The sequence below is a fragment of the Chiloscyllium punctatum genome, chromosome 33 (genome assembly GCF_047496795.1).
Source record: "Chiloscyllium punctatum isolate Juve2018m chromosome 33, sChiPun1.3, whole genome shotgun sequence".
Taxonomy (NCBI): Eukaryota; Metazoa; Chordata; class Chondrichthyes; order Orectolobiformes; family Hemiscylliidae; genus Chiloscyllium; species Chiloscyllium punctatum.
Genome location: NC_092771.1, coordinates 28,154,457 through 28,168,199, shown reverse-complemented (window position 1 = coordinate 28,168,199; position 13,743 = coordinate 28,154,457). Strand labels below are relative to the sequence as shown.

General features: G+C 43.8%; 1 protein-coding gene across 3 annotated transcripts in view; it reads right to left on the bottom strand.

The window, feature by feature from the left end:
- The window catches only part of slc12a1 (solute carrier family 12 member 1), a 121,577-nt gene extending 108,240 nt beyond the window's left edge, over window positions 1-13,337 (bottom strand). For all 3 annotated transcript variants that reach the window (XM_072553240.1, XM_072553242.1, XM_072553243.1), the window contains exons 1-3: window positions 12,731-13,337; window positions 7,461-7,586; window positions 3,938-4,013 (exon numbers count right to left, since the gene is read on the bottom strand). In XM_072553240.1, coding sequence (XP_072409341.1) covers window positions 3,938-4,013; window positions 7,461-7,586; window positions 12,731-13,093 — 565 coding nt within the window. In that variant the 5' untranslated portion in view covers window positions 13,094-13,337. The remainder of the gene's footprint in view (window positions 1-3,937; window positions 4,014-7,460; window positions 7,587-12,730) is intronic.
- Window positions 13,338-13,743: the final 406 nt, after the last annotated feature.

The window sequence follows — 13,743 nt, the reverse complement described above, 5'->3', positions numbered from 1 at the left end:
ACAAGTACTTGGAAAGGCAAGGACTGATTAGGGATAGTCAACATGACTTTGTATGTGGAAAAGCATGTCTCTCAAACTCGATTGGGTTTTTTTGAAGTAGTAATGAAGATGGCAGGGCATTGGACATGATCCATATGGACTTCAGTAAGGCATTCAACAAAGTTCCCCATGGTAGACTAGTTAGCAAGGTTTCAGAGAGAACTAGCTATATGGATACAGAATGACTTGGAGGAGGGGATTGAAGGATGGGTCAGCAAGTTTGCAGACGACAAAGGTTGGAGGTATCGTTGACAGTATAGAGGGCTGCTGTAGGCTCCAGAGATGGGCTGAGAGGTGGCAGATGGAGTTCAACCTGAATAAACGAGAGGTAATGCATTTTGGAAGGTTGAATTTGAAAGCTGAGTACAGGATTAAGGATAGGATTCTTGGCAGTGTGGAGGAACAGAGGGATCTTGGCGTGCAGGTACATAGATCCCTTAAAATGGCCACCTAAGTGGACAGGGTTGTTAAGAAAGCATATGGTATTTTGGCTTTCATTAACAGGGGGATTGAGTTCAAGAGTCGTGAGATCTTGTTGCAGCTCTATAAAACTTTGGTTAGACCACACTTGGATTACTGCGTCCAGTTCTGGTCGCCCTATTATAGGAAAGATGTGGATGCTTTGGAGAGGGTTCAGAGGAGGTTTACCAGGATGCTGCCTGGAGGGCTTATCTTGTGAAGAGAGGTTGACTGAGCTCGGACTTTTTTCATTGGAGAAAAGGAGGAGGAGAGGGGACCTAATTGAGGTGTACAAGATAATGAGAGGCATAGATAGAGTCAATAGCCAGAGACTATTTCACAGGGCAGAAATGTTTCCCAGGGCAGAAATGGCTAACAGAAGGGGTCATAGCTTTAAGCTGGTTGGAGGAAAGTATAGAGGGGATGTCAGATGCGGTTTCTTTACATAGAGTTGAGAGAGCATGGAATGCGTTGCCAGCAGCAGTTGTGGAAGCAAGGTCATTGGGGGCACTTAAGAGACTGCTGGACATGCATATGGTCACAGAAATTTGAGGGTGCATATATGGAGGATCAATGGTCGGCACAACATCGTGGGCTGGAGGGCCTATTCTGTGCTGTACTGTTCTATGTTCTAGAATTGGTTCAAAAGGTAGAAGACAGAAGGTGGTGGTGAAGGGCTGCTTTTCAGACTGGAGGCCTGTGACCAGTGCTGCGTCACAAGGATCGATGCTGGGTCCACTGTTTTTTGTTATGTAAACAGTTTTGATGTAAACAGAGGAGGCATAGTGACTGAGTTTGCAGATGACACAAAAATTGGAGGTGTAGTGGATAGAAAAGAAGGTTACCCCAGAGTACAACAGGATCTTGATTAGATGGGCCAATGGGCCGAGGAGTGACAGATGCAGTTTAATTTAGGTAACTGCAAGGTGCTGCATTTTGGAAAGGCAAATCAGGGCAGCACTTATACATCTAATGGTAAGGTCCTGGGGAGTGCTGCTGAACAGAGACCTTGGAGTGCAGGTTCATAGTTCCTTGAAAGTGGAGTCATAAGTAGATAGGATAGTGGTGTTGGTATGTTTTCCTTTGCTTGTCAAGAGAATTGAGTATAAGAGTTGGGAGGTCATGTTGCATCTGTACAGGTCATTGGTTGGAATATTGTTTGCAATTCTGGTCTCCATCCTATCAGGAGGATGTTGTGAAACTTGAATGGGTTCAGAAAAGATTTACAAGGATGTTGCCAGGGTTGGATGGCTTGAGCTATAGGGAGAAGCTGAATAGGCTAGGGCAGATTTCCCTGGTGTGTCAGAGGCTGAGAGGTGACCTTATAGAGGATTACAAAATTATGAGGGGCATAGATAGGGTAAATAGACAAAGTCTTTTCCCTCATCCAGAACTCGAGGGCATAGGTTTCAGGCAAAAGGGCAAAAATTTAAAAGGGACCTAAGGGGCAACTTTTTCACGCAGACTGTGGTGAGTGTATGGAATGAGCTGCCAGCAGAAGTGCTAGAGATTGGTACACAATTACAACATTTAAAAGACATCTGTATGGATTTATGAATAGGGAGGGTTGAGGGGATATGGGCCAAGTGCTGGCAAATGGGACTAGATTATTTTAAGATATTAGGTTGGCACGGATGAGTTGGACTGAAGGGTCTGTTTTCATGCTGTACATCTCTAATGACTGTAATCATCACTTAACTACTTGCTACATTAAACATGGCTGACCACACCAACCTCCAAAGCCTCTCCCCAGCTGATGGAACTGTTCTCTTATGATTTTTGTCCTTATTTTCTCATAGCCAGAATATCATTTGCAACAGCTTTTCTTTTCAAGTCTTGGCCCACACTCATTTCTCATCTACACATTGCTCCATTGTGACATCATCTGAAAGCAGTGTTAATACTGACAATAGCCAGCTCTGACATATCTTTGATTCTTCCATTGCTACAAAATGATGAGGCTCATCCAACATTTGCAGAAATTACCTCCAAATTAACAGATGATTGAAGCCATCCCAGTTCCAAAAGCAGCTCCCATGCAATATCCTGAGACAATGCTATTTTAGTGTTGTACTTGAACCAGATATGAACTGACAATTTATGGGTCAGTACCAACATTGTACAATCATCGGGTTTCACCTGTCTTGGTGAATCTGCTCCTGAATTCTTAATTTATTCCTGAATACTTCAAACTCTATTCCAATGCATTCCTAGCTAGACTCCCATATTCTACCTTCTGTAAACTTGAGGTCATCCAAATGTGCTACACATGATCGAGAGAATTAAGGCACATTCATATAACCCCTGATGGTTGACTTACATGGTTATGTCTCGATTCTGATTTCATGTTTTGAATCCCTCCCAGATATGACTCCTCCATAACTGTTCTCCCTAGTTCCACAACCCTTAGATCTGTACACCGCTAATTCCAGCCACTTCAGCTTCAGATTTTAATGTCTCCATTGTTGGTGGTGTGCCTTCAGTTTCCAAAGATGAAAGCTCTGGAATTCTCCATTCACCTCTTTGCTACACTTCCTTGCTTTGGTCATCTGGCTGATAACTCCTAATAGGCTGACATTATGGCTCGCTTTACAATGCTCCTGTAAAGCACCTTAGGATTTTTTTTGATGGGACGTAATCGTCACAGGCAAGGTCAACATTTGTTACTCATCCCTAAATGTCCCTGAACTGGTGAACTCAACTATCCTCTAAAACGGTCTCAGCAGCAAATCACATTTTTTGCATCTAGAATCACATCTGGAGAGATCAGCAGATTTCAATCCCTACAGGATATTAGGGAGGCAAATTAATGGAATTGAATTGAATTGAATTGACTTTATTGTCACCTGTACCAAGGCACAGTGAAAAGCTTTATCTTGCTAACAATACAGGCAGATCACAGAGTTAATTAGCATAACAGCAGCAAAAATAAAACCACAGGTACAGGCTAAAGCTAAGAGTTTGAGAGTCCGTTCAATATTCTAACAGTAGGGTAGAAACGGTTTTGAAACCAACTGGTGCGTGCGTTCAGGCTTCAGTACCTTCCCCGATGTTAAGAGGATGTAGAAAAGCACTGCCAGGCTGCGATGGATCTTTGAGAATGCTGGCGGCCTTTCCTTACATCAGGCCTGGTAGATGTATTCTACAGATGGGAGGATGGCCTTTGTGATTGTCTGGGCTGAATTCACCATTCTCTGTAAGCGGGCTAGTTTTTGTTTCAATCCTAGTTTTTGAAATGGAATTCAAATTTCAGTTTGTAATGGTAGGATTCACTCACATCCCTGGAATTTTAGCCTGAGGCTCTGAATTACTTGTCTAGGGACAATACCACTATGCTACTACCTCCCATTATATGCTATGTTGATTACACTGCAGAAAGCCTTTTCCTATAATCCAAAATTATATAGCACCAAATACTATTACAAAAGATGCAACATACCTATTCCAGCTTGGCCAACTATCCATGAAAGCCGAATGAAAAGCATCACACCCCATATATTCAACATACATCGCACCTAGAATACAGATACATAATTAACGTCAAAGCTGAACTTTGGCTTACATACACATATGTTAAGGGAAACTTAGGAAGCAGCCCAGGAACATAGTAGGCAGATAAATTATAGCTGGATGTAGGTTTGCTCACTGAGCTGGAATGTTCATTTTCAGACATTTCGTCACCATACTAGGCAACATCTTCAGTGAACCTCTGGACAAAGCACTGCTGATGCTTCCTGCTTTCTATTTATATGTTTGGGTTTCCTTTGGTTGGTGAAACCATTTCCTCTGGTAATGTCATTTCCCATTCTCTTTCTCAGGGGTTGGTAAATGGGATCCAAGTCAGTGTTTGTTGATAGAGTTCTGGTTGGAATGCCATGCTTCTAGGAATTCTTGTGCATGTCTCTGTTTGGCTTGTCCTTGGATGGACGTGTCATCCCAGTCAAAGTGGTGTCCTTCCTTATCTGTACGAACATTAACTAGCCACAAAACGACATGACCCTCTCTCACTAGTATCCTTACATACAGATAAGGACGGACACCACTTCAACTGGGACAACACGTCCATCCAAGGACAAGCCAAACAGAGACATGCACGAGAATTCCTAGAAGCATGGCATTCCAACCGGAACTCTATCAACAAACACATTGACTTGGATTTCATTTACCAACTCCTGAGAAAGAACGGGTAGTGACATCACCACAGGAAACGACTTCACCAACCCAAAGAAACCCAAACATATAAATGGAAAGGAGGAAACACCAGCAGTGCTTCATCCGTGGGCTCACTGAAGACAAAACTTCCCAAGTTTCACCTAGTATGGTGACAAAACGTCTAAACATGAACCTTCCAGCTCAGCGAGCAAACCTAGATCCAGAACCTCAACCTGAGCTACAAATCTCCTCAAAGCCTGCTAACACCTATGGGCACAATATGCTAAAACTGGCCCGAAAATGGGAAACTAATGCCATCCAACATAGTGCCACCCGCGAACAGCTGTACAGACTGCACGAATGTCTAGGGAAACAGATACTACCTAAATGTCTTAAATGCAAACTTTCCCTTAACACCCCGCTAGCTAAAAGTATAGCAGAGCAAAACAGCTACAGAATGCTTAGAGAAATGATTAACGATGCCCACAACAGACTCTAAATAAAACATGGAAATTTCAAACCAAAAATATTTACTTGCTCATGCAACAGACCATGAATGGACAGACAGTACAACAAACCATAGATATTAGACAGCAACAAAACACAATGATAGAAACTAGACCTGCAGAAAAAGAACTAGCCAAAAACTTACACAAAACACCACTGACAACAGAAGTATGGATTTAAAACAAACTTCTGACCAACTCTTACCAGACACTGAAAAAGCCGTCTTAGTAAGAGGTTTAAATTAGAATTTCCAGGAAGGGGACAAGATAGATTTCTTAGCAGCATTAGAAACACAAAGACAACCAACTCACAGAAGAAACCCAGCAAACTATCAGACAGGTAGTTGCACCAACATTAAGCAGGAAAAAGGAAACAATACACAAGTCAGGAAAGCACTAGAAAGACTAAAAAAAAGACATTATTATCCTACCTGCAGACAAAGGACACTTGACAGTCACTTTAAACAAGACTCCATTGAAAAAGCGAATGCAATATGTGCGGATACCAACACCACAACTAGAGAACCGAATCATAGCTCTACTCAAAACTTCAGAAATCTAGAGAAATAAGACCAACTTCCAAAAAGTGAAACCATTCTTATACAACAAACCACGCTTCTACGGTTACCCAAAATTCACAAACCAGGAGCTCCCCCTCAGACCCATAGTCGCGTTACCTGGAACACCAACTTTAACATTGGTGTAGCTCCTTGGCCAAAGACTAAAACACTTAGAAGACTCACGCCACTCCATGCAAGAATTCCTGAAGACCAAAGACACCAAGATAGAAGAGGATGAAATAATGGTCTCCTTTGACGTAACAGCCCTGTTCACATCTATCTACATCAACCTGGCCAAGGAAACACTGACTACACCATTAGAAGACCCATTAGAACACCAAACACCACCAACATCAATCAGCAAGGACAGTATCGTCAAGCTAGTGGACCTATGCCTTACCACCCACTTCAAATTCAACAACAAAAACCTACAAACAGACAACTGAACAGCCATGGGATCTCAGATATCAGTTCTTAGCAGAGACACGAACAAACTGCTCAGTCAACCATCCAACCCAAACTGTGGGCCTGCTAGGTGGATGATACCTTTGTCATCCTGAAACAAATTTGAGGGAACCTTCAAGTCCATCAATAATACCCTTACTGGCATAAAATTCACTAAAGACGAAAAAACAACAAACTGTCATTCCTAGATGTCACAGTAGAGCGAACAACCAACAGGGAACTTCAAACCAGCGTATGTAGGAAAATAATAAATAGGGACCAAATATTGAACTACAGAAGCAATCATCCCAACATTCATAAATGAAGATGCATTAGAACATTATTTCAACGAGCCACCACACTGCAGCACAAAGGAACTACACAGAGCAGAGGAAAATCACCTCTAGTGTATTCTAAAAAGAATGGGTACCCAATGAACACAGTCCGCTGATTTCTCAGCAACAAACCCAAAGAAGCAGACAAGACACATTCACAAACCCTAGCCACTCTTCCCTACATCAAAGACATCTCAGAAATGACTGCCAGACTACCCAGACCCCCTGGTATCATGGTAGCCCACAAACCCACTAGCACACTAAAACAGCAGTTAATGAACTTGAAAGACCCTGTACAGACAGCAAGCAAAACTAATCTCATTTACAAAATACCGGGTAAGAATTTTAAGACACTACATTGGACAAACAGACAGAAAACTAGCCACCAGGATACATGAACATCAACTAGCCGCAAAGCGACATGACCCACTCTCACCAGTATCCTTACATACAGATAAGGAAGGATACAACTTCGACTGGGACAACACCTCCATCCTCAGACAAGCCAAATAGAGACACACGAGAATTCCTAGAAGCATGGCATTCCAACCAGAACTCTACCAACAAACATGTTGACCTAGATCCCATTTACCACCCCCTGAGAAAGAGAACAGGAAATGACGTCACTGCAGGAAACCCAAACATAAATAGAAAGCAGGAAACACCAGTAGTGCTTTGTCCTGATACTCACTGAAGATGTTACCTAATATGGTGACAAAATGTCTGAAAATGAACGTTCCAGCTCAGTGAGTAAACCTACATCCAGAACCTTAACCTGAGCTGCAAGTCTTCTCAAAACTCACTAGGATAAATTCTACGTTCATTCAAAAACATTTGAAAATCATCTCTTTCCATACAGTGGTGACTTTGGATTTCCACTTGCATTTACAACTTTGCCAAAAATACACCATTTAATAAGACAAAAGGAAATATTGCACATCACAGATTCAGCAGCATTTCCTTACCAGCACTCCTTTGATCCATCCAAATCTGACTAATTCATCCTTGTTTTCAGAAGGCTTTCCTCCTGTATCAACTACACCATCACCATTAGCAACACCATCCACAGCACCAGGAACAGATAAAATATCCTAGAATTTAAAAAAAAATCAAGTAAATATTTAATTCCATCAAAAATATGCCAAGATGACAGCTATGATCCCTTCTTGAAAGAGTACTATTACATGCAATGTATTCAGTATTTCAACTTGAAAAGCTTATTTTAAAAGAAATTGAATTACGCTACTATTCCCTGTACATTCATTTTATTTAAAATGTCTTGAAAGTAATAATGGCCAAATGCATCACCCTAATTACCCAGACAGAATAAGATATTTGTTCAATAGATAAAGTGTGCAGGGGCAAACAAAGTTTGGGATGGGAGAAGGGGGGTAAAAGAGGGAAGGGGCAGGGGGAGGTGGAGGAGTCAGCCAGGCAAGACAGCGAGAGATCATGCACAAGAGAGAAATGCACGAGTACATGAGACAGACAAAGAAAAGTCAGCCCAGAATCCCAGCCCCTGGAAAGAACAAGCGAACTCAAGGCTAACCTTAAAGTTCTCACCAAATTCCAATCTCTTCCTATTACTCCACCAACCTCCCAGGCAAAAAAAAAAGGCTGAACCAGTGTGTGCAACCTTCAGATCACATCTGACTGAAATCAGCTTCCAACAATTATCCACACTATCACAAATACTATACACAAAACATTTTATTAACCAGCACCTATGGGACCAGGAGTGTGCCAGTTAATCAAATATTCTGGTTGATCAACAGGTCCATATAATCAATGTAAAAACAGACTGAATAATAATGTAATGCAGAAGGTATACACACTTTATTTGCAAAATAAATCAAATAATAATGCAACTTTGCCTGAAATAAAACTTACTGGTGGACAGTCTCTCAATTCCACCCTTAACTGACTACACTGACATCGCAGAGATCATGATATATACTGTAAATTTCCAGTATTTGAGGTATATAATAATTTTTTCCCAGTTTATCAAGAGTGCTAGCACATACGGTCAAACTTAAAAGGTTTCAAACTCTAACTTCATTCAACTCCTTCAAGGTATCAAATTACCTGCAACTGAAACCCTCATTGATGCCTTTGCCACATCCAGACTGGACTATTCCAACACACTCCTGGTAAACTTCCCATGTTTCATCTTCCAGATTCTTAAAAGGTTGTCCAACCACCCCTGGCCATATGCTTGCACCAAGTCTTATGTCCAGATTGCTCGAGATTACAGAAATACATGGGTCTGACTGAAGCACTATGGCGATTAAAAACTTATCATCCATGCTTTCAAACCACTTATCGCCAATCTCCTTCAAAACAACAGCCCTGCAATTCTAGCTGAATGCACAATTCTCCATTTTAATTTGCTCCATCACTGATGGCCAAGTTTTCAGCTGGTTAGGTCAAAATTTCAACTTCTCAACTACACCTTTTTCCTCAAAGACTCTGCTTAAAACCTCCCTTTCCATTCAAGCCTTTGCTCATAATTTCCAATATTGCTCTCATTCCTCAATTTTAACTTTGGTGGGAGCCTTCCTGTAGCGCAACATATTATATTGTTGACACCATTTAAATGCAAGTTTCCTTGATCAAACATTTGACATTTAAAATTGAAGTTTAGTCTTAATTTGGAAAACAAGCTCTGAAAGCAACCACAATATTAGTTTACTGAAGGAACAGGGTTCAAGACCAAGTTGAAGTGAAAAGACTCTGTCACTTCCTAGGACTCTGCCTAATGCAAGTATCTTCAGCCAGCTTCAAATTTACAAAAGATACGAAGCTAGAAAGTGTTTAAGAGAAATAAATTAGGAAATTGCAGACCCACCAGGACAGACTTTATAGAACAGAATGGTCTTTATTGTCACATGCACATGAATAAGTACAGTGAAAAGTGTGCAATGTCTCTTCTTGGCACCACCTTAGGTGTTGTACCAGAATTGAAATAGCAAGAATGAAGACTAGCATGGGAATACAGTGTTTAAGAAGTCCAGAATGAGAATAAAAAGTATCTTTATAGTCCTCATGTTATAGTCCTTTTCCACAGAATTCTTGCCCATCTAGCTTCAGAACAGAAGGCCACGCTGACCCCGTCCAGGACTCGTCCCTCTGGCCGACCTGTGCTCGCACTGATCCCACCCTGGCTGCGACTTGCAACCTGGACTCAGCCTGCACTCGCACTGCTTCCACTCCAGCCAGGAATCGCTTCCGGTGCTCATTCAGCTCCTGGGTCTGAGCCCACGCTTGATCTGCACCTACTTTGACTGAGACTTGCCTCCCAGGTCAGCCTTGGTCTGCTCTTGCTCAGAGGTTCGGCCATGACTCATATCCCACGTTGACCTGGTCTCTGTTTCATCTTCTGCATAGAGGGTCTTGAACGTGCTTCTCCATTCCCTCCAGCTAGGGTACTTCTAAAATTTAAAAGTTGGGGGTGGGGAAGAAATACTGCAGCAAGAGGAAAAAGAAGAAAATAAGGAAAAAGGAACTGGCGAGCAGAGGAGCTCCAGCAGGAACACCTTACTCCCCCGCCATCTTAACCACAGGTCTATCTTTTTAGAAAATCTATTCGTAGGATGTGGGTACTCAGTTTGCATTCTGAACCACTCTTGAGGATGTGGTAAAGAAACACTGCAGCTTGTGACGTAGGGACGTCCATATTATTGTTAGAGAATGCCATCCAGGACTTTGATCCATTTCCTCAAGGTTGGTGACTTTGATGGGAAATTTACTGGAATCTGCAGAGTGACACAGCAATTGGATAAACATGGACTGATCAATATGAAACAAAAACAGAAATTGCTGGAAAAGCTCAGCAGGTCTGGCAGCATTTGTGAAGAGAAATGACAATCAGCATTTCAGTTCTGGTGACCCTTAACTGATTGATATGGGTTAGTATAGTGCAACATCAGTCATTCAGAAGTAATTCAACAGTCCAATGAGAATGCATTAATAGGAGGCAATCTATTAGCTTAGGTAGTGTTGTGGTAGGAACTAGGGGGCAATAACTTGGGATAAGAGATTGTGGTTTTAAAAAAGCAGATCACAGTCCCATTTCTGTAGTGTAGTGATCATCATGTTTCCTTTTGCATGTAAAGCAAGCTGGTTTGAAACAGCATGCCTGCCTTATAAAGGAGTCTTGTGGCTCCAAAGGGGTTCAAGGCCAATCTGTTGGAGAGGTGTGCAATGTCATCTCTAACAGGTTGATTAGAAAATACAAAGCAGATCCCTACAAGTCCAGGCAGACGGCTGTGGAGAAAGAATCATAGCAGCTGATTGCCTGCCCCCCTTCTGCAGTTATGTTCATATCTAAGTGCCACTGGACAGGAAGAACACTGATCCATCAAAACCCTCTGCCTTTAGAGGGGTGGGCACTGCAAGGGATACATTACAGTATTTTGCCATCCAAGTCCATTTTGATTTAGTCCCTTCACACTCTCGCTCCCTCCCCCCTGTGATTTAGTCGCTTTCTGCTCTCCATACGCCTTAATCATTGATGTTTTGTACTGCACACACTGGTGATTTACTAGGGGTGGCTAATGTTAAAACAAAACAGTCACAATGATTTGGAGGGAGGAAAGCTGTTTGGGTATGCGAAATAACACTTCCAGATATACAAGAAACAATAATACAGACCATCCTCACACCAAGGGTTTGTGGTACAGTAGTAGTCTCCCTAATTCTACTCCAGAGGTGCATTAGGACATATCTGAACAGGGTGATTAGGTGAAAATGAAAAAAGACAGACCTGTCTCTTCCAGTTGTGGCCAAGTGTTGGGATACTGCATTAATTGTGGTCTCCCTGCTTTCGGAAGGATGTTATGAAGCTTGAAAGGGTTCAGAAAAGATTTACAAGGATGTTGCCAGGATTGGAGGGTTTGCGCTATAGGGGGAGGCTGAATAGACTGCGGCAATTTTCCAAGTGTCAGAGGTTGAGGGGTAATCTTAGGTGTTTATAAAGGGGCATGGATACAGCAAAAAGACAAGGTCTTTCCTCCAGGGTGCGGGGAATCCAAAACTAGAGACTGCGTAGGTTTACGGTGAGGGGGAAAAAGATTTAAAAGGGACCAAATGGGCAACTCTTTTACAAGAGGGTGGAGAGAGTATGGTATAAGCTGCCAGAGGAAATGGTGGAGGCTGGCACAATTACATCGTTTAAAAGGCATCTGGATTGGTACAGCTGCATAAGACTTTGTTTTGGCCACATTTGGAATACTGTGTACAGTTCTGGTCCCCACATTACCAAAAGGATGTGGATGCTTTGGAAAGGGTGCGGAGGGAGCTCACCAGGAGGTATGGAGGGCACAAGCTATGAAGAGAGATCAAGTAGATTAGGATTATTTTGACTGGAAAGAAAGAGGTTGAGGAGGGGGGACAAGGCCTACAAAATCATGAGGGGCGTGGACAGGGTGGATAGCAAGAACCTTTTTCCCCCAGGAGTGGGGGGAATTACCAGGGGTCAAGATTTCAAAGTGGTCTCTACACAGAAGAGGCTGTGTATCAGCTCTCCGATAACCCTTCCTATCTCCTCTGGACCATGACCCCACCATGCAACATCAGGCCATTGTGTTCACTTTGGACACCAGCCTCATTTCATCTGGTGACCTCCTTCCCCCACTTGCCACCCACAAAAAAAATGATAAGTTAAATGATGTTTGTTAATATTGGTAAAAGATCAGAACACTTTGTTGGAGCTCTGCTTCAAAACAGCACCATGGGCTCTTTACCATCTCCGCTTGAGGGGTTTGGGCTTAATGAAATATCTGAAAGATGGCACCACCGCCAGCCAGCACAGCACGGGGAATGTAGAATTATCTGGACCAGGGTGCAAAAACAGAAACAAAGATTCGTGACTCAAGAGGCTAGAGTGAGCCAGAACCCAAAGCAACATGCCGCCAGACGACAGCGTGAGGCTCCAAGGTCAAACTGTAGAGACAGCATCCCCCCCCTTCGAGGCAGCATCCCATTATCCTGGAGGCAAATACTCAGCTGAAAATGTGTTGCTGGAAAAGCGCAGCAGGTCAGGCAGCATCCAAGGAGCAGGAGAATCGACATTTGGGGCATGAGCCCCTTCTTCAGGAATCCAAGGTCGATTCTCCTGCTCCTTGGATGCTGCCTGACCCTGCTGCGCTTTTCCAGCAACACACTCCTCAGCTCTGATCTCCAGCATCTGCAAATACTAAGTCCCACCAGTGCAAAGGTACAACCTGCCCCTCACCCTCTGGAGGTCTTCATGAAGGTCTGCTAGGCTGGGTCTGTTGACCTTGACGCCACTGAGGCTGCCGGTGTTGCGGTAGAAGTCGATTCTGGGCACCCTGTCCACGGTGTTGTGGCCAAAGGTCTTCAGGCAGGAGCTGCTGAAGCTGTCGGACGAGTGGCAGAGGCCGTCGGCCCGGAGGGAATCGCCCCGGTTCTGCAGCGTCGCCTCGAAGCGTTGGAACCGGCCGACGCCGTCTTCGCCCCCCGCCAGCGGAGGCGGCTCGTACTCGGGCGGTTCATCCACCAGCCTCACGTGGAAGCGGTTACAGGGGGCCCCGGCCCCGGCCTCGCCGCCGGAGCTCAGGCTGAAGTCTCTGTCCATCGTCTCCTTCCCCCCCCACCCCGCCCAAGGACCAGGGCCCGGGCGGTACAAGATGGCGCGGGAGCCTGGCGTCGCCCTTGGCAACCGCCCTCAGTCCTTGCCACCGCCGGAGAGAGAGCTTTCCGGACCACCACTCTCCCCTCGGTGATAGTGTTATGAAAACTGCCTGTTGATTCAGGATGTTTATAACAGTCCCCTTTCTTGTTTCCCCCTCACAATCGCTCCTGTCCGCACTCCGCCGCCTCCAACCGCCAATCACACCCGCGCGCGCTTTCCCGCTTTTTTTAATAGGACCGGCCTGCCACTGCGCATGCGCATCTCTCTGCGGCATCTTATTGGCTGGGTTCTTTGCGCAGCCGCAGAACGTCTTTCCCTCCACATTCCCATTGCCTGTATGTCCATGTCCTTATACTTGGAACCCTTACATTTATACTCATTACGTTGCCATGAACAATACATTTCCAAAATGCTCTGATCTGCTCATCAAAACTGTATCGTGACAAGTAACTTTCCTTATGTCATGCCACCTCTAAACTATTCTCTATTCTGAGCTCTTGATACCAACAGAGTGAAATTTTGGGTAGCTCCTACATAGATCACTTACTCACAGTGTGGAATCAGGCCCTTCGGCCCAACAAGTCCTCACCGAC